The sequence below is a fragment of the Festucalex cinctus genome, chromosome 21 (genome assembly GCF_051991245.1).
Source record: "Festucalex cinctus isolate MCC-2025b chromosome 21, RoL_Fcin_1.0, whole genome shotgun sequence".
Lineage (NCBI taxonomy): Eukaryota > Metazoa > Chordata > Actinopteri > Syngnathiformes > Syngnathidae > Festucalex > Festucalex cinctus.
The window spans coordinates 7,613,116-7,636,323 of NC_135431.1; the positions used below are offsets into that span (position 1 = coordinate 7,613,116).

Below are 23,208 nucleotides of genomic sequence, written 5' to 3' on the forward strand. Positions count from 1 at the left end.
AATCGATTCGAGAATCGCGCGATGTAGTATCGCGATATATCGCCGAATCGATTTTTTTTTTTTTTTTTAACACCCCTAGTTGTTAGTGTATAAATTTAAACTGCGATGTAGTTTAGGTGAAGGTGTTATATTAAGTTTGAGGGTAAGGGCAACTGGAATGAGGAATAGGAGCATTCAGTGTGTGTGCATGATAAAGGCAGGAGTGAAACACTTGCTGGTTGTGTTGTTTTTGTTTTTTTTAAGCTGCTTGTTAGCTAGCGTTAGCGGGTGTCTTTTTGATGCTAAGCCTGTACATTTTGCTAGTCACTGCGCTACAGGTCTAGTTTTTAGTACAAGGTGCTAGCTTTCTGCGTGGACTAAACCTGTTGCTTTGAGCGATGTGTCTGTGTTTAATCAACTTCCAACTTTGTCAATTGCTGTTAAAAACGAATGCCCGGTCAAAATTTTTGGATACGAGTGACAATGAATCATAGCATAATGGCGTGTGTACTGGTGTGACAGGAATGTTAGAATGACAACGCCTGTAACGTATGTACGCTAGCCTATGTGGGGCGTGCACAGCGTTGTGTGACGCACCTTCGCAAATGTTGCCGTATGTATGGGAATGTTTAGCCGGCTAATGAGGATTATATTAAATGGTTGCTTTTTAGAAATGTATCAATATATTTTTGTTACTTCACTTATGGCCTCTGATGCTGTCCTAATGGGAAGGGAGTTAGCATACTTGGACGCTGTACTGGAGATACGAACTCTAGGTTAGCTTAGCAGTTAGCACTAGCTAGCTGGTATGACAAACACAACATGGATGGTTAACTTGGGTGGCTTAAAAAAAAAAAAAACTCTGCCACAAGCCAGTGTACAGCAAGAGGGATCCTGGAGGTTAAGTAAGTTATTTTAAACTAAGAAGGAAAACCTTTCCGTAAATTGAAGTGGCTGCGTTTGCGCATCGGCCTCATATGTACACTCTTGTTTAAAAAAACAAAATGATTAACAGGCTTGGTAAAACGCTTTTTAGACAACACATGGTGTAGATAAAGCAGTCCACTACATACGTGCATTCCATTTATGATCAAATTGGAGTTTGTTTGTTTTTTTTTTAAACTATGACACGTTCTTTGGCAAAAGTACAATTAGCAACCCATTCGATTAGATTTGAAATTCAGAGGTTAAATGGCAAACAAATATGCAAACGCGGATTAGGTGTACAAGTCCAGGCACTAATAATGTTGAACAAAAAAAAAAGGAATTATTTTGACATGCATTCCAAAGCAGCTGTAATCTGCCTCTCGACATTAGTTTAAATTCAGTTGATTTCAGCTCCTTTGCCATTTTGTTCTGCCTGACAGAGTCTTGAAGTAAAAATACACAACTGTCCTTCTTAAATCCCAAATACCACCTTGTACTGATGGCCATGACCAATTTCTGTTTTTGTATGTAATAAGACTCTATATTGAGGAATTTCGTACTTTCATCCTTTAGTGTAATTCCCAGTAAGAAGTCAAACTATGTGGTTTCTATCGAGACAAGAGCCCCCCCACCTCCGCAATCATCTGTTTATAAGTACAGCCTCAGATCTACAGCTGCTCTCGGCCCCCTCAAGCAGCCAAAAGGAAGCAGGGGCATTAATTTGTGTCTGACCCTGAAGGAAACCTGAGTGAAACGCTATTATCTCTTGTACCGCACCAATCAGAGGCAAATAGGCCCTAGAGGTATAAAAATACCAGATACCAACCTCAGCTGGTTGGAATGATTGCTTCTGTCTGTATTTTTGTTATCTGGAATTAGTCTGCCAGTTCGTCACGACACGAACTCGGGCGGCAATTTAGGAGCACTTACAGTCATCACTTCATTTTGCAAACTGTGACACGGCCACATTTAATACACTAATTGGAGAGTGGAAATAAATCACACGCAAAGTGATGTTGGAATGTGTTGACTCAGTGTTGGCGGCCTTGGAGCAGTGCAGAGAGAGTTTGGGTGTGATGTAGAATGGTGTGTGGTCCACCTGGAGGCTGCACACACAAATCTTAATTGAGACAAGAGCGCACCTTGCTCAACTTTTCCCCCTGAGTCGCTTCTGTAGGAGCTGGAGCATGAAGGAAAGAGAAGCTGAATAGTGACGGCTGTTCATCTTCTCCGCCCAGACGGCTTTATTATGCATGTTTTTCTCTAACAGCCTCCAATGTGATAACAACGCAGTCCTGCCTTCTTGAATAATCCCCACTATTTGTTTTACTGATGATGACAGTCATTAAAAAGTGCCTTGAGATGTGAGTGCCTTGACTTAAGAGTTGTTTTTAAATATACTGTATGGGTACTGTTTGTGCAAGGTTAGACCTTGCCGTGGAGCGCCTTGTGGCAACTCTTGTTTTGATTTGGTTCTTTATAAAATGTACAATTACTGGATTGTTTATTTATTGTATTTTTTTAGTGATAGAGAGGTAGGCAAGGAAATGAAAAGCTTTCGCCTCTGCCTACACCCTTTCGTGTGTATATTTATCTATGGAATTTGTTTTTGTCCATGCTGAATTTGTAATTTATCACGCCAATGAACCGAATATATGTTTAGGGTGACCTAACGTCCCGTTTTAATTGACAATCCCATTCCCAATGGATTTCGCCAGCCCCAGTTTTGTCCCACTTTTACACAGGTCTCATTCCAGCGTCCTATATTACTTTTTTTTTTTTTTTTCCCAGTCCAGTCAGTAAGCCAATTGTTTAGGCCACGTTAATACGATAAACCAATTACAGCACAAATAAGGGGTGGATAATGGCGAGTGCATTGTCTTGTATAGAGCTGTTGAACCAAGATAGCATTTAGCATTAGCTAAAGTAATAACACAACCAAGGGGTACTAGATTTGCAAGAAATTTGTTATGAATAATTTCTGGTGAGAGCTTATTGTATATTTGATTTTTCAGCAAAATTTTTTTTTTTTTTTTTTTTTTTATCTCAGCAGGCATTTTCAAGGCTGTACTGAGAATTATCTCGCCAGAGATCTAATCGAGTAGAACAGTTTACTCAACAAGGATCAATAAAGCATGTGCTCTTCATTTCAGATACTCACATGTGGGTGATTTTCCTCAGGCCGTGAAATGAGTTCCTCTCAAGCCTATGCAGGGTCACGTCCACTGATATGTATCTAAAAGAAATAAACAGTTGTATATGTGATTGAATTTCCACTAGTGTTCAAATCTGCAGCTGTTTCCTGAGCAATTTAGCCGACTGCATTTCTAAGTCTCCAAATTCACTGGTAATTTTGCAGGCATGTGCCGCATGTACACACTGCCAGGTCATCACTCACGCAGCTCCAGTCTGTAATTGGAAACAAGTACTCTTGAAATAAACGTCCAACCAGGCAATTGCTCAGTGTTACGACATGTACACTTCACAAATTCTTTGTCCACTAATCAATGGGCTGAAATGTGTACCACTGCGGTTGATTTGGTAGGCTATCCTGTTAGAAACAGATAAGTTACAAAATTGATTCAGATTTGAAACAAAAATAAGACCTATTTTTTTCGGTTAAGGATTAAAGATTTTATGCCACTTTTCATGCCTAAATTTACTTATTGAGAAATCAGTATTTTTTTCGGTTGACTCTAGAAAAATGCCCCAACTGATCATGACACGTAAATCATTGCTATTTTGTATGTTTTTAGCGCCCTTTCTGGAATCTATGCTAATTGAGGCATGTTTGCATGTTTCACATTTTTCATTGCTACCATCCGGTCAACAGCAAATTAGTCATCACATTGAAATTAAACTTCACAGAAAACAATAACTAGAGCTGTAGCTCTAAAGGGTCTTAGCCACCCTGGCTACGTTGGGGTACAAGTTTGGGTACTGGCACATAGGACAATAACCCATAAAAAAAATAAAATAAATGTTTTTCCCAATTCTTATGTGTGTACAAAGTTTCATATGTATTCGCCTAGCTGTGTAACCTCAAAATCAGCATATTTCTTCTTTGCAAACAGCGCATCGCCACGGCAACAGTGTGCAATGAAATAAAATGCTTTCAATAACTTTTCATCTTAAACATCTTGAAGAGTTTGTTAAAATATGTCCTCTCTAAAAGGGAATCAGATTGCAAAGTAAAATCAAAATGGTGGTTTTCTTGTTTGGTTAAAGATATGGCAAAAAAAATAATAATAATGTTTTGGGACACGAATAAGCAATGCTTTGTTAAAAATTTGCAGGGGGATGCTGTTGAGCTATTAATTGAATATCACACAAGAAATCTCTAAAATATTGATTATGTCAGGCCTAATGTGGCAAGTAATTAAAAAAACAACAAAAAAAACATTTACATAAGACACCAATCACACTTTACTCCGCAGTCTAAAGCTTGACTGACTTGACGAGCAGCATTCAAAACCTTTCTGGGGTCAAAGGAGCGCTATAGGTGTTCGAGGAATGCATTAACACTTCCAGCTGTGCAGCCAGAGGTGATACTAAGCAGAGAGCAAGCCAATCCCTTAAGTGCGAGACAGAGAGGAATGAAGTGTCAAGAGCAAGGAGGAGTAGTTAAAAAGGGAACAGGTGGAGGAAAGCACCCCTCAAGGGCCTGTGTTGAAGTTTATTTATTTTAAGAGACTTAATCACACAAAACAAGGTTGCTACTCACATTCTCGAGATGTTTACCATGTGGGCGAAAGCGTCTGATGGCACAGATGACAGACGAGTCTCAAAAAACCATCTGCTTGAAAAGAAAGATGACGTTTTAGTAGTCACAAAGCTGGAGGGAGGCAAGAAAGCTACATTTTGAACCCTGCAGAAGTGTGCATGATTTTCTGCAAATTTCAACTGTATAACCTGACTTCGTTGACAGAAATGAGTGTTTACCCATTTTAACTTCCTTTGAAATCCAAACCCTCAAATATAAAAACTCTACTGATGTCATTTGTTGTATACGGTGAGAAACAATGGCCTAATTGAGAGACTCGTCATGTGGCTGAAGGGAGATCATTGAGCGGACACATAATGCACAATGCTTTGACAAAGTCAAACAAACGCAGGGACACAGAGCAGACCTTGGCACCTAACACCTTTCTCCGCACCCGTCAGAAGCTCCACAGCGCCACCTGGCACGAAACCAAATAAGCAGGATGAAGACCGATGAGCCCATCTCACAGACGTGCGTAGAAAATTGCAGCCTCAATTAGTCTTTTTGGATCAAAACCCAAAAAAACAAACAGGTTTGGGATTTTTAAAGTGGAGGTGAAGGCAGACAATTTGCAGCATTGAATTGACATCATAGTTGCGTTTACCATGGACTGTCTCATTTTGATGCGTCAAATGGACTATGCTGACTGGAAGCAGGGGTTAAAATGCACACTGTGGCATATTTCAACCTGCATATTTTCCACTGAGATTCATTAAAAACTCCCTTGTATAGGAAAAAAATGGCCTCCTGTTTGTGCAGTTACTGGTTTAATTAAAGTAATAAAACGTAATGCTTTTACCCTGAATGAACAGCTCCTAAATAATTTTGATGGCATGTTGGCCTGTAATAAGGAGGATTTTGTCTCTGATGGATGAGTAATCATTTTTAGATTTGATTGCTCCATTAATTCATGAGGTGCAGTGTGGGAGTCCCCAAAATGCTTTGCAATAATAGTTTGTATGTTCTATGTGCCCCTACTAGTCTAAACATGACATTCTGATGAATAATTACGTGTGTGGAATAAAGGCAACAAAATCCACTGTTTTTATCCATCTGAGGCGGCGGCCATTTTGCCATTTGCTGTTGACTGAAATCGTCATCACAGTTGCTCAGGTAACAACCAATCACGGCTCACCTGTTTTCTGAGCTTGGTCACGTGGTGTTCATAATGTGAGCCATGATTGGTCATTACCTGAGCCCTAAGCAACCGTGATGTCATTTTGAGTCGACAGCAAGTGGCGAAATGGCCGCCCCTTGACATGGATAAAAAAAAACTTTAAGAACACAAACCACTGTATGTTCTCTCATGAATTTCGCAGAAGGAACCGTAGGTCAAAGGACTTATTTGAAAATCATCTTTTGGAACTCATTTTGTCCTTGAAGACTTTTTTTTTTTTTTTTTTTTCCCCCACTCACAATCAGCTCAAACATAATTCTATACGTTGAAGCATTGGAACGCAAGTCAAGAGTCATTCGATGTAGACATTTTAAGCATTACGTTGCATATCCTTGGTGAAAAGAAAACTGGAAATTACTTTACAATGTACCTCACTGCTACTATAATTTTAGCTTGTAACACAAATTTGTTAAAAATAATTCTCAGAAGGAACTATCTGCATTTGAGATATGTGCTGACAAAAGTAGACTGCATTTGAACGCATTGCCTTGAGACAAGTCAAGGGTCATCATGCTCTGCAGGCTTTTTAAGCACGTCTGTCCTTTCCACCTCACTGAGACGTGCAGGGACCTTTTCTTACACTCGAAGAACCCGAAGAGCTAAGTGTACACACTGTCTACCTTTCACATACATTTATTTGTGCAGCATCTCTTGCTGTCATAATGCACAACAATGCAAAAAATAAATAAATCAAGAAATAAAATACAAGATTGTTTCATCGCTTATACTATCCCCTTCATGTGCCACACCTGCACAATTTTATGAAATCCAAAACAATTGTGCCAAGAATGCAGCTTTCTCCAAAAAACAGTAAAGCTAAATTTTGACTGACACTGTTAGAACATCATTGATGAACATGTTTATTATTGTGGTTGTAGTTTGCATTGTTCTAGTGCTGTTTGAATATCAGGTCTTCTTGTTTTCCTTTTCAGTTCTAATTTGATACAGTACATCACATGGTGTATTTAAACAAGTATTTATGTAGTAGAATGTTGAATGGAGAATATACATCACTGACTTTCAACACTATTAGCCAAATAGGCAGATAATGTGACAACTTGATAGATTTTTCTAGTGCCATGTGGGAGCACTTTTGAGGGAATAATGCATTATATGATTTTCCCAGCAACGTGTGCTGGGGAAATCATGGTAGAGAGACCATTTTTACATTCAACAGCCATTTAAAAAAAAAAAAAAATTGCAAAGATGAAAATGTACTTACAGCTTCTCCGTGCTCGCTGGGAAATTGGGGATCATATCACTGCCAATACATGTGATAGTGCGACTCTTCCACTCTGTGCACTTACAGGCATCAGGGCAAGAGTCAAGCATGGACGCGGTGCTCATGTGGAGGACAACCAGGAGGCTTACTATAAATTGCATGTTGGAGTTCTCGTCTTTGTCCTCTTGATGATCTTAGTACAAATATGTGCAGGAGAGCATATGAATTGTTGCCCAAATCCTTGCAAAGAGCGCTCACTTTTCTCTCCAGGGTCTCAGGAGGGTCTGTGTGAGGCTGTGAAAGTATAGGGATGCTGGAGGACGTGCAGCTGGATCTCTTTTGTGGCTTTTGGAGGTGGTCTTCATCTTGAGGGTGGACTTAGGAGGCACTCTTGTGTCAGATTGGAGAATAACTCCCAACCCCTTGCTCATTATTTGGAGTAGGCTATTATGTTACTTTCTACTTTGGCAAAAGAGACAGCCTTGTGTAATGCAGATGATTACGTGGAATAAGTAGCCTATAATATAAACATGCAAATGAAAAACCTGCATTAAATTGACCCCACATAGTAGCTTTAAAAATTCTACTATTAATATTATTACAATCATTGTTCCCAACAACAGAAATTATAAATAGGAGACAATAACAAAAATAGATACAAAACACTGTCTATAGTACTGTACTGTTTTTTGTTGTTTTTTTTTTATATCACAGCTTGTACTGTATTTGACTTGTTTTTATTTAGGCGCGGCAGCACAGGCGCAAAAGCAGCCTACTTGTGGATGTTGTAGTTCAGAAATAGCGCATTCCCTCAGTTCACAATGGAAAAAAAGACTACAATTCCCGGCGTTCCGTTTCTCTGCGGTTGTAATCCGTTGTTTTTCCTGCTTAGACGCGGCTAGTTCAAGTTGCCATAGTACGGGGATGCAGAATCTCAGTTGTTTTTATTTAACTCGTAACTCGCGTGTGACGTAAACGACACGATAGTGGAATATATATATTTTTTTATGTTGTCGTCGAACTCATGTCAGGTATTAATGTCGTTATGGTTTTATATTAGCAACAGTTTGGCAAGCTTTATGTTAGCTAGCTAGCATTTAGTGTTTGCCACCTGTTGCTAATCAAGCAGAGCATCTTCCTACAACGACGGCATGAGATTGTTCAATGGGAAGGGGAAACAATGTATTTTGAATTTTACTGGTCTTATAATGTCTTAGAGGGGGTGTAAGTAATTTCGTAGCAAACTAGAAGGTTCCCAATTTCGTTGCGAATGAGCTGCACAATTATTTTGTTATTGAGCGTTTTCTAAACTCAAGTTGCTAATGCAAATATTTGCACAGTCAGGCGTCGTCGACGCATAGTTACAAAATATGGACACATCCAGTGGGTCAGATTCGTGCGACAGGTTGTGTGGACACAGGCCGCAGGGGCGTGAAGCCCACCGCAAACCTGCACGGGAAAGAGGCCGAGCCAGCGGGCGAGCAGGTGACGGCCGAGCAGCTGACATCTCCGAGAAAATCAGCACACTGTGCAGCACTTTGCAGGTACGAGTTTTCATACTTTTCTTTGGGTTTTTTTGTTTTTGTGACGCTCAATTATTGTACTACTACTTCAGTTTTTACTGTATTTCTCAGTTAAATTTGCCAATGTATTTGTATGTATTTATTTTATCATGCTTTGTTTCAGATCATCAGACCAACTTTACCATAAAAATAACTCGAAACACTTAACTCTGAAAGATGTCGGTAATTAAATTACAGTAATTGTTTGGTGTGCCGTATTTACACATGGTTGGAAAGCAGACACGTCACCTGTGTGAAATTCGCTGGAGTGTAATGAGAAAAATCAATATTGACTTTGGAATTGGGGGGGGGGACTTGCCTAATATGTAGGGATAAAAGGTGAGGTGATGAGAAATTGGATTCATTTTGATGCATATTTTTCTATACTTTCTATACCGCTATTTGTATTATGTAATTTTGCTCTGATTGCACTTCAGTTTGCTGACAAATACTGCTATGTCATGTTATTAAATGGATGGTGCAATGGTTAAAATAATAATAATAATAATAAAAAGATACTTACATTAGCGTGAAAGTATTTCTTTGGCTTAAAATATCATATTGTGATCTGTAGAAGCACTGCAAATACAACTGACATAAGATTGATCCATATCTAGGATATGTTGTGCTGACATGACAGCTAAGAAGTGTGAAAATGGCAGTTCTTAACCTGGGTTTATCAAGTCAGTCTCAGGGGTTTGGTGGAGGTCAAGACACACAGACTCATATTATTCCCACGATGTTCTTGAGTCAAAAGGTTAAAAAAAAAAAAATATATATATATATATATATATATATATATATTTAAATTAAGACAAATTGTTCTGGATGTGAATTTCAGCAGGTTGGCAGCTCTGGCTATGTCTTCAATTTGAAGGGGGGGAATCAATAAAGAAGGGTTCGGTAACTTCGGTGAATGTGCTTAGGAAACTGGCGGGGTTCCGTACCTCCAACAAGGTTAATAAGAACCAGTGAGCTAGAATCTGTGTGATTAATGATGTCATAACATGAATTGATCGTCTTGTGCATGATCTCGCCTTAGAAAATGTTTTTGGTACTAAAGAGTGAACAGCATTTGACTGCATTTTGTCCTTTGATTGACTTCAAATTATTTTGATACTGCCATGTTATTAGACCACTTGAAAATTACGTAGTCAAATAATTCTAGGCAGGCAGTTCACAATAACATTTTTGATGCAAAATACCTTTTAATATGGATTTAAAAAATAATAATAATAATTTATGCACAGTAGCATCCATGATGTGTGAATGCTTGACTTTAAGCGGTCACGCACTGATTTGTTTTGTCTCTTTAGCAGGATACCAATCGGAACTTGACCAAGGTGGACCAGATGCTGGGTCAGTACAGAGAGCATACCAATGACCAGGCAGAGGCCATGGCTTTGGTGAGACACCTGTTCAATCCATTCCCAGTGTAATCAAATTATATTGCACATTACACAGATGGCTTTTAAATTGTGCAAGGCCAGGGTCATCTCATTTTTATTTTAGTGCACTCTCAGTTGAAATCTAATATTGCGCTTCCTGAACTTAAATGAGTACTCAAATGCAAAATTAGGTTGAAGTCATCCCTTTAAGTATTATCTTGCAAGCCTTGACTCAGTGCTCTCAAACCATCTCATTTGTTGCCTCAACCATCTGCTTTCTGTTTTGTAGCTTCGGGATAACCTGGAGGAGTCCATCAGTCAGCTGCAGGCACAGAGACTGAGCAGGGCCAACGGTGCTCACAGCAGTGCTTCCGCCTCCAGCCTGCATTCCAGTGACCTGGATGGTTGCCCTGGATCAGGTACAGATCATCCACATCTATAATTTTGTTGTGGATATTAATTTGCTTGAAAGAGATTAAACAGACCGAGTGATAAAGCAGAATGACTTTGTGTTTGGCTGAGTTTTCCACTGGGCTTATCGCTTGTCTTTCGTCATTGATTAATTCCTGTGCAGCCTCTGTATTAGTGTTTTACAGCATACAATCATGTGGAATTACAGATGGCAACCATTTCAAACCAACGTCCCCACTAAAAGACTACTCAAGAACGCCAGAGAGCAGGAGGAGGAGGAGATCTCACTCTGCAAGTGTTCGCTTCAAGAATAGCAGCTTGTCAGGAGAGGACGTAAGGACCACAAAAGTGCTGTTTGTTACATACATGTTCTTTCACAGTCCCAAAGTGAGCAAACTACATCGGCAACAGATTTGTATTGGTATTTTACAGTTCTTGGATTTTCATTTATTTTGTTTTCATCATCTAAATATGATTGGAACACTAAGGCTGCCAATTGTCTTCACGGTTTACGGATAATACAGTACAGTATTTATTCTGATCATTACAGATCCACGCTTTGCACCAGTCAATGAGGGATCTGCGCTGTGACCAAGAGAGACTGTCAGTGGACCTGGAGCGAGAAATCGTCAGGAGAAATAGGTAATATTTTACGTACTATATCATATGTGAAGTTTTTAATTGAGGAGGACAACCATTTAGTTGTGATTATGTGTGTCAAGTAATACATAGAGTATTCAAAAATCAAGCACATTACTGATGAAAACAATCTAAATAAGTAAATCTGTCACTTTGACTTTTCCTAGATTCATCTTATTTTGCGAAAGTAAATCAAATCATATTGTGTACCAAAATCATTTGCTTTGTTTGATATCACAAAGATGATGCCATAATGATAATGAGCAGAGGGAGAATGCTTTCTCAAGAATAACATTGTGAGCTTGCACACATATGTTGGTCAGATCACAGCACAGACACTTTTGACTGTCACTGGTTATTTCTTTCTGACCAGCAGGTGTCTCTAGTGTGCATCTGAGCTCACAAGAAATACATTTTTCCTAATAAATCCTGTTGGAAATCTTTACTGTTCTGTAGAATCAACATCTAGCTATCGCTAGTTGCTAGTAGTGTGAATTTTTTCAGTGGTCACACATGATGAGTGTCACACAAATGCACAAAAATAATGATCCACTCACACCTAATTGCGGTTTTTTTTTTTCCAATCAATCAACACCAGAACATTGGATATATTGCATTGTGCAGGTGTACCTTCTGAAATGTTTTTAGTATGAAAGTTTACACCTGCTCTGAAAAAGCTTTTGAAACCTTATCAATAATTTTCCAGATTTAACGAGATGAGGTACCAAAGACTGCAAAAATAGGAAAGCCACACTAAAAAGTCAAAACGCCAATTTGTCTCAACATAATTACAAAGTTTGACAAATCTATTAAACACACTTCACTCCTGATGCTGTTGACTGGGTCAAAGTGAGAATGTATTTTGTGAGTAGAAAGCTGCAGAACTGTTTTTGGTGGTCCTTTCTTGACTTTGCGAATATGTATTTGTCTTTCCTTGACAGGGTTGATGTTGATACCAGGCTTGCAATAGAGAGCCTCTCTGATTACGTGACGCCGACACAGCGGCAGGACTCTGTAAGTAATTGTGTGTTTCGGCTTCACTTTTCGCAACGCATCCTGAATCAAACACAGTTGCCAAATGAATTATTTACGCGCATTCTCAACTTCAACTTTAGAATATCAGCAACTTAATTACACACAGGACACAGCTTCAGCAAAATTAGCTCATCACATTAGTAATGCAGTGCTAATGCAGTGCTATGCCAACTTGCTAGAAGACCCAAGTTGTCTGCAATTTTCATAATGTAGTTTTGTATCAGACCACAAGGGGGCACTGTGTCACTTTATTATGTTATTTCATAATCCTGCTCACCTGGGGATGAGCTCACATTTCCACGTACACAGCAGCTACCATTTCAATTTATTTGTCCCTCGCCACCATGGTGTCCTAATGGGAAAGTGACACGCCCAAGGGTGAAGAGAAATAATGTACAAAAAAGAAAAAACTAAGACTAAATAAACATATATGGAAATGACGAGGAAACTAATGTATTTTCTCACAAAAAGTTGAGGAGGGGGGAAGCACAGGGCACATTTATTCCCCACCGATGGGCCCGCTGTGATGTGAATCAAATAGATGATGAGTCACTTGGGTAGATGTTATTGCTCGCAGCCGACAATTCATCACCATAGCCCACTTCTAATGGGCGGGATTGAGTGGGATGTGAAGCCCCGTACAAATCCCCCATTATGCCAGTGGCTCATTCCAAAGAGACGGGGAGTGTGGATGATGTCATACTAAAGCACCTGTCATCTTGCATTGTTATTGCTGCAGTGCTCGTGTAAGAACACATTTCGGACCTGCGTGTTTGCTTTGTAGACTCTCGAGAGACACAAAGTCAGTGAGCGAGAGGACGCGATGACGTCCAGAATATTGAACGCAGAAAAAGAGAAATCCAAGGTATGGTAATGTAGTACACATTTTAATTTATTTCTCCTGCTCAAACCACATCAGATTTGGTAGGTGTTATTTTTATTTTTTTTTATTTTTTTACATCTAATAACATCATCATGCTCTCCTCAGATGGAGCAGGAGCTGGAGAAAGTTCAAAGACGATTAGACCAGTCAGAGGACAGCAGAGAGTCGCTGGTTCAACAGGTCTCTATATTTAATTTGATTGAATGAGTTTGAATGTACACAGGAAAGTTTAACATCCCGGCGTTTCTGCCATGCGCGGGTGACGATTCACAGGTGGAGAATTTGCTGGGTGAGCTGCAGAGAACCAGGAAGGAGAAGACAGAGCTTCAGAGGGTCTGGATGCAGACTAGTCAGCCCGTTCCTGGCAACTACACAGACAGAGAGGAGGGAAGACTACGAGGTAGGTGATAATGATGTAATGATCAAGGTGTTAGGAGTGTGATTAGGCAGTTTGCCTTATTTTCTTGCAAAACTATTTAATTCATGCGTCTTTAATGAAAAGTGGAAAGGCAGGTAGGTAGATACTTAATCCATCCCATGAGGGAAGTTAAAAATGATGGAGATTAGTTTGAGTAAAAGAGAGAAAATCTCACTTTTAGTACACTAAAGTGGGAACATTAGTTGTAAACCTAGACCTCTGTGAATTTTATTTTGTTTTGTTATGGGGAAAACATATACGGAATAGTCAACAAAAACAAAAATCTTTCTTGAGAGAAAAAGAAATGTCCTAGGCAAAATAAAGTACCGTAGATGTTTCCACAAAAAAAAAAAAAAAAAAATTGTACTGTTGACAACTGACATTGTTGTTAGATAAATATTATTATACCACAATGATTTCCTGTGTGTGTTTTTTCTGTATTGAATGTGTGTAGATGGTTCAGACATGGAAAAAGAGTTAGCGGAACTACGAGCCCAACTGCGCAAGGTGTCAGCCAACAATGAGGTTGGGGAGCTTAAGAATGCTGTGGATCATAAGGAGAGAGAGCGGATCCAGCTGAGTCTCCAGTTGGAGGTGTGTTCATTGTGTTTGTTTAAAAAAAAACCAAAAAAACAATCGTGTATCTGGTGATTAGCGCAATGTTCACATGGTGTTTTTGATTAATCCAAAAGTTTCCAGTGTTGCATGCACACTGTGCTACATTGAAGAAAAATCTATTTTTGTACAAATTATTTCATGAAAAGTGGAAAAATAATTCTGCATAAATCCCTTTTAAATACATGGCAGGTGTTTAAAGGCGTCTTATCAAAAAAACATTAATAGGAAGCCGAACTTTTAATATTTTAGCTTTTTTTTTCCCCCCTCTGACGTTGCTTTGATGAACCTTTGTTTCAAAAGACAAAAAAAAGCCGTCATGCTTCCTGAATTGTGAGCAAGGTGTTCAAATGTGAGAGGGATGTATCATCCCGGGTTTCACTTAACATAGATCAAACTATGCTTTATATTTGTAGTCAAATTAAAAAAGCAAAATTGAAGTTGAATGGAAACGCTGTGACTGGATTAATTCCCAATGAACTTGTTCTGTGACTAATCAGCATGTCTGCCGACACCACTTGATAGAAATATTCCAACTTGAGAATTTAGACATCAAAATGAGAACTTCAAAGTGACTCCAGGTTGTTTTTAGAGATATAAAATAATCCAATGCGAATTAGTTGTACGCTATTTTCCCAGACTCGTTTAGACGGTAATCCAATTTTAAGTCGCTTCTGCTGAGCTTTCTCTGACCTGTGTTTGCTTTTTTTTAATTTTATTTTATTTATTATCCCCCCCCCCCTCTCTCCCTTATCCTTGGTTTCTGTATACTAGGGCTTGTCTGCAGACCTGGCACGGCGGGAGCAACAACAAGTGCGGATGCTTGAACAACTGAGGGATATACAGGTGTTTCTCAGTTTCATCAGTTCATGTTGCAAATAAGATTGATTAGTGTCCGTTTGTTTGGTTAGCATCATAAAGTGCTTTAATGCTGCTTATTATTTTCAGTGAGCGTCCCATTTTGAAGTTCACTGATTCAATCTTTAAATATTCCATTCTAGCCGTAAGTGGCCAATATTAACTTGGTGAAATCACTGATTTACTTCAAGGATGAACATACTGAATAGAAATATTTTTCAATTTTCATTTTCCATTTTCTTTCAGAGCCGAGGGCAGGCAGAGAGGACTGAGACTGAGGCGTTACTCCAGGAGAGCACAAGGAGCAGAGAAGAACTGAGGGCCAAGGCCCAAAAGGCCATGCGTCAATGGAGGGCAAAGTGCAGTCGACTGCAGAAGGAGCTGGAGGAGGCCCGGGCCCACGTTCAGCTGCACACTGACAAGGCAGCTCAGGTCAGGCAAGGCAGGCATTTGTTAAATGACAGGAAAAGTACTGTACTTACTGCAATATAGATTCTGTAGGGTCTGTGTGCGATTCAGTGTGAAAATTGAGGTTGCTGTTCCCAGACTCGAGTAACTTACATTCATTATAAGTTTGTCACACATCCAAACAACGTGTGTGAATCTGTATGCAAAGTCAAGACAGATTCACGCGGTCTGTTTTGATGCTATGATATAGTGTTGCTATACAACAACAAAGTACTTACTTGCCACGTCAAAGGAAGTTGGGTAGATCAAAAACCAACCTAACGATTCCTAAGTGGTATTGCACAAAGGAACATTCAAGTTAAATGTGCGTTTGACCTGTCTGTTGAATGCGTAATTGAATTGATAACCTCATCACATTTAAGCACAAGTGAATTAAATTGAGAAACGTAATTTTGAACAGAGGTGTTGAATCGACACTTGTGTTAAAAAGTTAATTATAATTAACCGATTTTTACAATTAACCGTGGTTTTTAAACATCAAGATTATTGAACCGCAGCCGTTCAACACCGGTTATTTCCGTTCACAACAGCTCTTCTCTTTTTAAGGTGAATGAAAGAGGGTACATACGTCCACTTGTTATACATAGTGCCCATGTCTGTCTAATCTGCTGCATTTGTTTTAAAAGGCAGCAACTTTAAAAGAAAATGTATATACTTGTATATTTTTAGTTATTTATTGTTGTTAAAAATATACATTTTCAGAGAATGGTGATGATTTTTTATTTTTTTTTGTCTATACCGTAAAACCCCTTTCCCCCCCCCCCCCTTTTTTTCCCCTCAGACTATAAATCATACACCAGAATCTGAAACCGTTACACCCCTAGTGTCGATATACAATTGCACAACATATTCAGTTAAAAAAAAGATAAGATTTAAAAAAATGAGAACTCTCCCAAACTTCATGAACATGCACTCATGAACAACTTTCCAAGAGTTTAGAAAGGAAGCACATTTAACCTGGCCTAGCTGGTTCTGTGGTTCGACGCTCAAAACAAGCAATGTCTATTTCAGAGCACATAAATAAACAAACACTCATTTAAACAATAAAGTCAACACTCAAACCAACACTTTTATGCAACATTTGCATAAAAGTATAGTAGCTGAATTATTTATGCTTTATTTTGTCCAATTTCTTCACAGTTAGAAATTCCCTGTGAAACGAGCACAAGAGGGGAATCACTGTAAGCTATTCAGATACACTATCATCAATAATAGATGATGAAAAATGGTGTGTTGCTTTGTATTAAAATTGCTCGTCAAATGAAACAAAAGAGTGTTTAGAACTTGGGCATTTGCAAGAGAATCTGAATTGCATGGGAATTTTCACAATTTGTGTTTGAAACTGAAACCTCAATTGAGAGAGCAAGGCTGGATGCATGGAAGCAACCTCGATCACATGGAAGAACAACTTGCATGGAAGAGTAGAATAGGAATCCTTGACGTGCTGAGAGAAACTGACGTACTACTACCAAAAGTTTCATTCAGTAACTCATTAGAACAATGCACCATTCAGATGTCACAAATACAGAAACCAAAACAAAGGACCCAAGAGTGGTAATTACAGGAACATAGCAACTGCATAGCATGAGCTACTGACAACTTCATCATCACAAGGGGCATAGTAACGGACAACTTTTGCATCAAAAGTGACAGCAATTGCATAGCAATTGATAACTTAATACAAGAGGCATAGCAACTGCAAAGCTCATCACAAGAGGCATAACAACTGCATAGCAACTGGAAACTTCATAATCACAAGGGACATCAGCTGCACAGCAAAAGACAACTTCATCACATGGGGCATAGTAACGGGCAACATCATCAAAAGTGACAACTGCATAGCTACGGACACCTTCATCACAAGGGACAGAGTGACTGCATAGCAACTGACAACTTTATCATAAAAAGGGCATAGCAACTGACATCAACATAATCATAAGGGACAACAAAAGGACCATAACAAAATGACCCCAAACCCAATCAAAAACACAATCGCATATGAGCCAACCCAAAACACAGTCATAACACAGATAATGCAGCAATTTACTAGTCAAGTAGTGTGAAAACGGCGAGACTCCCACCTGGACTTGATGTGATGTGAATTAATTATGATTTCATTTCCACCCCTTATTGAATAAGGATGTATAATCAAGTGCTCAATTAAATGATTAGTTTCTGAGCTACAGCAAAGTCCTTAAAAAGTCCATTCAAAGCCCCCAGAGTATTAGACGCAATCTGCCTTGCCGCAGACCTGACAGCTGTCCCTTATCGCATTGCCGTGTGCGAGCGCTCTTCTGTCAACACAAGAACTGCTGCCGCATATGTTTCCCTCCGCTGTTTCCCCGTCACTCTTCCTCCTGCCCTCGTCAAATGTTGTCAGAGCTCTGCTTTGTTCTCCATTTCCCTCCCCATCGTCTTATGTAATTCTTTTTTTTTTCCTCCCCCTCTTCTTTCACCCATCTTACCGCCACTCTTTCTGTTCTTCTCTCCAGGTAGCTAAAGAAAAGGAAGGCTCCCACACCCAGCTGAAGGCGCTGAGCCAGCAGGCTGAGGCTGCCCGCAGAGAGCTGGCTGAAAACCTACAACGTTTGGCCCTGCGTGAAGAGGAGGTGCACCGCAAGGACGTGGCGCTCTCTGAGAGCTGCCAGCGCCAGTTAGTTCTAGAGCAGGAAATCCGGGAGGTGAGGGGCAGGGTTGAACATCCCTCAATGCTGTGTCAAAACAGCCAAATATGTTTAGGATTTCATGATCACCAATTATAATTCATTATTAGTAGGGGTGTCAGGCGATTAAAATTTTTAATTGTAATTAATCGCATGACTTCAATAGTTAACTCGCGATTCATTGCAACTTTTATATCTGTTCTAAATGTACAATAAAATGTTTTTTAAGTTTTCATACTATAGTGGGAAAAATGTTGAACGAATAGAAATATGGCTGTGTCTTTTAGTCATTGATATAGTCATTTAATAATTCAAATGAAAAAGTAAAAAAAAAAAAAAATACTTAAAAAAAAAAAAAAGTATGATATTGATTTGTGTTGAGGTAATTTTTCTGCCACTAGATGGCATAATTGTATTTGTAAGATGTTGGTGACAGCTCAAGTGCATTTGTCTTTTCATATTAAGAGCTATCTAATCTTTAACAGGAAGTAACTTGTGAAATTCTGCACATTTTTAAAATTGTAAAATACAACTTGACCCCAGTCTCCACAAATATATGCGTTATTACATTTATGACTGCTAAATTTTGACGTGGACGTGTCTGCTGCGTTGCAACTGGAATTCTTGCAGTACAGGCTTTCCAAGTAAGGGTCGGTCATTAATCGCACATTTTTAAAAAATTGCGGCGTTAAAATAACTGTAAATCAACTCAAAACTAATGCACTAATTTTGACACCCCTATTTATTAGGTGCCCTTTTGTTCGAATTTTTTATGATTTCTTTGGAGGGACTTTACACTGTCTTCTGTTTTTTTTTTTTTTTTTTTTTTTTTTTGTATGATTCATAAAATGTGAGGTCTGAAAATATTCCAACAGTCAACTCAAGCATGTTTATCTCCATCACTTTTACCGACAGGACAGCAGTCAATCCTCAAGTGGTATCAAGTTATTCTGCATCCATGATGAAGCTTACCTTTTATCTGTCTTTTGTTAGTTTTGAAAGCAGCCAGCCAGCACTGGCATTATATTCTAAGAAAAGCGATTAAGGAAATGGATGGATGGATGGATGAACAGCCTGTTCGAATCGTACAACAATGTGTTTAAAATTGAGCTAAGTTTCAGTTTAGTCATTTATAAAACTTGTCCCTGAATCTAAAGAGGACTTCTAATCATAGGCGAAAGAGTCCTCTGCTGCCCTTCAGATGGAAGTTCGGCGTCAGTCCGACAACCTGGCAAGACTGAGAGAAGAGAATCAGAGGCTTGTCGAACAATCTGACGCGCAAATCCGTCTCAGTCAGAGACACCAGAATAAGCAGGCTGAGCTCCAGGTCACAGTGAATCAAATGACCTCAGCCCATGCCCAGCTAGCACACCGCTTGACTGAGGCGGACGCTTCCAAGAAGGAGCTCCAGAAGGTCACGGTGGACTTGCAGGCCAAGCTGGCTGCGGTTCAGGAAGAGCCGGAGACGTTGAGGAAACAGCTGCAGCTCGAAAGAGACGTTCATCAGAAGGAGCTGGACAACCTGAAGGCCACGATTGAAGAAGGCAGGACAAAGAATAAGGAAATGCATGACATGCTCCGGCTCTGCTGTCAGCAGCGTGATGAAATACAGACACATCTGAATGATGTTAAGGTATGTTTTTTTTTCATGCGATTTTTCAGGAAAAATTCTATGTTGGTATATATATAGGTTTTTCTTTTAAATTAAATCATGTTTTGTTTTTTGTTTTTTTAATGTAGTACTAGTGGTACTCGAGTTTCTAATTTCTAATTATGAAGCACATAGTACAACCATAGATATACAATATTTTCCACTCACCAATGCACGTAACATTGAGTGCCATCCGCAATAATTATCAATGGCTGATAATTCAGATTCTTGTACCACATAAAAAAATCCTTATTGGCTTAGACACTGGCCCCTGAATGGTGTGTGTGAAATCATCACGATCATTTCAAGGCTCCAGGCATGAGTATACATAGAAACGCTCGTCACCTGACCCTTGGAGCCTCGTTAAAGTAGTGCCGTGTAGATGGGGAATTCCTCTTGCTTGAAGCATTCAGCGCTGAACTTTTGACCCATGTTTTGAGGATATGCAGTGATGATTCATCCATTGTTTTTAAGGTGCATGGTCCTCCCTGATATGGGTGAATGTCGCACATTAGCTGTCCTCATTGATGTTATTTCAGTTCAATGAGGACAAGGAGAAATGTTCTAGAATGTATTAAGATCTACCCTATGGGTGCTGCATGTCCCTAAGAAGCCCACCCAATATTCAAAGAGCATAGCTAGAAGCATTCCCGTTTAGCTGCAGCCAACTTTGAGGGGGGGTTAGCGAGGTGAAAAAAAGAAGCTTAAAATAGCTGTTTTTCCTTGTCCTTGTCCTCTCTTGGTTTCCCCTCCACTATATCATCTCTTTCCCTCATAATCCCTTCCCTTAGTTGTCACTCCCCCCAGCTTTAATTTTGCATTTTCCTTCTCCGTTTCCTTCATCTGCTTTTTTTTTTTTTTTTTAAATGTTTTTCCTCACTGTGTCACTCAGTTCATCCCAAGTTCTCAATGTTGCTTAATTCCACTTTAATTAGTACTCGATGCATTTCATGATGCAGTCCTTTTTATATAGAAATCTGTAGCACAAGGTGATCTAGATGTGTGCACATATAGGATCTTTGGTTGCAAACTTAAGCCACTTTGTAGCTACCAGCTAAAACTGTCTCTCCCCCCCCCTAATGGACTAGCAGGTCTACCCCTACAAAACTTGCTCGGAACAAAATCTCACTCAGGGAAATATTTTTAAATGATGGTTCAGGGTTCACTTGTAAATTTGATTATGTCCAATCCTTTCTTTTATCTCTACAATATGATGATCATAAACTCACCTCGCTCCATTAGGCAGGCGCCGTGTCGGAGAAGAAGTTGTGCGAGGCGCTGCGCGTCAAGTTGGACAGGATGAAGGATGAGTGTGATAAGCTGGCTGCACAGCTGAGCTCAAAAGAGGATGCACATGTACTCCTCTACAAAAAGTACCAGCTACTTAAACTGGAACTGGATGAAGTAAGTGCAGTCTCTTTAAAAGTTGAATAATAAAAAAAACCCAACAGTAATGAAGACAAGAAGGAAGGAAGTTGTAACACAGCCATGTATTCAGCGCCATGTGATCATGCAATCCCCGAGAAGGTTTGAAAGGTTGCATTTGTGCCATATCAGCACTATTTCAAAGGGGCGCTCCATAAAATCGTCGGTGTTTTACAACAACAGATGGAGTCTTCACTCTCCTTTCTGACAGGCTCCATAAGTAGGAGAATCTCTTCAGGGCATCCATGTATTGACTCTAAATCGGCTGAATAGAGAGGGAAAAAAAAAGAGATTGTTATTCATGTAACGTGGGGAATTTATCATGAAGAGACAGAATGATGACCCACCATCCCTCCGGCAACACGGTTCAGTTAGTTCCTGTGTCCCTGACATATTGATTGACTATGCCCTGGAACAGACCCTGAAACTATTGACAGAGCAGACTGGAGGAAGATGGTTAACCAGGTCTGTTTGTGTAGGAGGAAAGCAAATGACACTTGATTACCTAAGGTTGTCTGTGTTTTTCAATGTATGTTTTTTTTTTTTTGTTACAAAAAGTTACATCCTTGCAGTTGTCTCCCAACTTCCATAAAATATGTAAGAACTTTCATTATTCTCAAATCCTCCTTAGGTCAGGTCAGATGAAGGGAGGCATGCAACAGTATCAGAGCTTGTTAAAGTGGAAGAGAAGATGGCACAGATGGAAGCAGAAAATGGCGCCATCCTTTCTGCCATCAGTGATGAACTCGATGGAGCGCTCCAAGGCCTGCCAAGGAATGGTGAAGACAACTTCCAGGTACGTTCTGCTGTTTTACCTTCTTCGTCAATGGCTGACTGATAGCGTGTTTCGAGATGCGTCAGAAAATGTCTCTATTGTCCATCTGAAACCATAGACAGTTATTCCCCCAAGTAGGCTTATTTCCTGCTACCACTACTATGCTAATGAGCGCAGGCATCCTGTAGATGCTCTTATAGAGTTCTCATTCTGAACCAGCACTGATGGAACCAGACATGCAAGTCAACGCCCTATCTCATCTCTGATCTGCCATCTTGAAAGGAGTCAAACTCTCAAAGGGATTTGCCGAATGAGATGAGTCATTAACCGTTACGGACTCTGTCAAATTTCCGTTACTTTGTGAGTCTACGCAAGGTGCAAGACCGAGTAAGAGTACTTACTAGGGCTGAGCATGATTCAGTGGTGACTCGACTTGAGATGTGAATTGGCCGTTAAAAACGGTACATGTTCAGAGGTACAGTATTGGCACATGTGAACCACAAACAAACGTTTAGATAAGGAAAGTGCACATCATTCCCGCCAACAACACTTTCAACTCCCAGTCGACTTATCTTCAATTTTTTAAAAATATTTTTCTCCTGCAGCAGAGCTTCCTTTGATCACAAAAAAATATTTGTATCCTCACTCACAGGCACTCTCTGTGCCAAGTGCTTATATGGACCCCCTCAGAAGGGGACCTTTGCACCGCTACACTGCACAGATGCACTTTGAACTTTTGTGGCAGTCGCTTGCCTGGGATATCTGTTTGGCTTCGAGCTGGTTTGAAGTAACAGCTTCGAAAAGTTTCCTGATGCCCATGCGGAGATGTTGATGTGTGCCAAGGTCTCGAACGGAATGTGTTCTTGCCTCATTTGTTCATTATACCTAGTATACCCGTAACCTAATATTGTGTTCATTGTGTATTGGTGTGCAAAATTGTCTGTGTATGTGTTTTGTGCTTTTATTTTACCAACATACTATCAGAGTAAAAGAGGTCAGTCCTATTGTGAAGCACAAAATTCTATTTCACAACTGACTGCATGAAATCAAATTTGTTGGTCTTTGGTTAATTCCTCAACCGACAGTGCAAGATTATTAACTGTAGTTAATGACTATTTGGATTCGTCTTAATCATTTCAGAATGTAAATATATCTAAGCAAAACCCTATCATGAGTTCATATGATGGGGAATTGAGAGGAGAGAATGGTTTAAAGTTTGGACACAGACTTAAAGCACTGTTTGTCTGCTCAAAACGCTACTAGTCGCATGCAAGCACAGATTTTAGAATGTTTCAAATGGATGTCAAAATTAGTGTTACTTCTGAGTTAATTTAAAGTTCCTTTAACAC

General features: G+C 39.6%; 3 protein-coding genes across 10 annotated transcripts in view; 2 read left to right on the top strand and 1 right to left on the bottom strand.

Moving 5' to 3' along the window:
• The window catches only part of gtf2a1 (general transcription factor IIA, 1), a 27,819-nt gene extending 20,081 nt beyond the window's left edge, over positions 1–7,738 (top strand). Inside the window, exon 10 of one of the 2 annotated variants that reach the window (XM_077510174.1) lies at positions 7,339–7,738. In XM_077510174.1, the coding sequence (XP_077366300.1) occupies positions 7,339–7,368 (30 nt within the window). In that variant the 3' untranslated portion in view covers positions 7,369–7,738. Of the gene's footprint in view, positions 1–3,059; positions 3,172–7,338 lie in introns of those variants that run through there. The other variant, XM_077510175.1, reaches the window with a different exon arrangement.
• The window catches only part of tshr (thyroid stimulating hormone receptor), a 19,534-nt gene extending 8,332 nt beyond the window's left edge, over positions 1–11,202 (bottom strand). Inside the window, exons 1-3 of one of the 2 annotated variants that reach the window (XM_077510165.1) lie at positions 7,069–11,202; positions 4,631–4,702; positions 3,068–3,142 (exon numbers count right to left, since the gene is read on the bottom strand). In XM_077510165.1, the coding sequence (XP_077366291.1) occupies positions 3,068–3,142; positions 4,631–4,702; positions 7,069–7,229 (308 nt within the window). In that variant the 5' untranslated portion in view covers positions 7,230–11,202. Of the gene's footprint in view, positions 1–3,067; positions 3,143–4,630; positions 5,759–7,068 lie in introns of those variants that run through there. The other variant, XM_077510163.1, reaches the window with a different exon arrangement.
• The window catches only part of cep128 (centrosomal protein 128), a 26,950-nt gene continuing 11,635 nt past the window's right edge, over positions 7,894–23,208 (top strand). For 4 of the 6 annotated variants that reach the window (XR_013281137.1, XM_077510158.1, XM_077510160.1 and 1 more), the window contains exons 1-16: positions 7,894–8,612; positions 9,947–10,036; positions 10,308–10,437; positions 10,638–10,762; positions 10,980–11,071; positions 12,010–12,082; positions 12,888–12,968; positions 13,092–13,166; positions 13,260–13,386; positions 13,859–13,998; positions 14,794–14,865; positions 15,124–15,309; positions 17,838–18,026; positions 19,183–19,641; positions 20,902–21,063; positions 21,716–21,880. Coding sequence is in view for 5 of the 6 variants with exons in the window: in XM_077510158.1 (XP_077366284.1) it covers positions 8,439–8,612; positions 9,947–10,036; positions 10,308–10,437; positions 10,638–10,762; positions 10,980–11,071; positions 12,010–12,082; positions 12,888–12,968; positions 13,092–13,166; positions 13,260–13,386; positions 13,859–13,998; positions 14,794–14,865; positions 15,124–15,309; positions 17,838–18,026; positions 19,183–19,641; positions 20,902–21,063; positions 21,716–21,880 (2,340 nt within the window). In the remaining variant the exon portion in view is untranslated. The remainder of the gene's footprint in view (positions 8,613–9,946; positions 10,037–10,307; positions 10,438–10,637; positions 10,763–10,979; positions 11,072–12,009; positions 12,083–12,887; positions 12,969–13,091; positions 13,167–13,259; positions 13,387–13,858; positions 13,999–14,793; positions 14,866–15,123; positions 15,310–17,837; positions 18,027–19,182; positions 19,642–20,901; positions 21,064–21,715; positions 21,881–23,208) is intronic. The other 2 variants (XM_077510159.1, XM_077510162.1) reach the window with 1 other exon arrangement.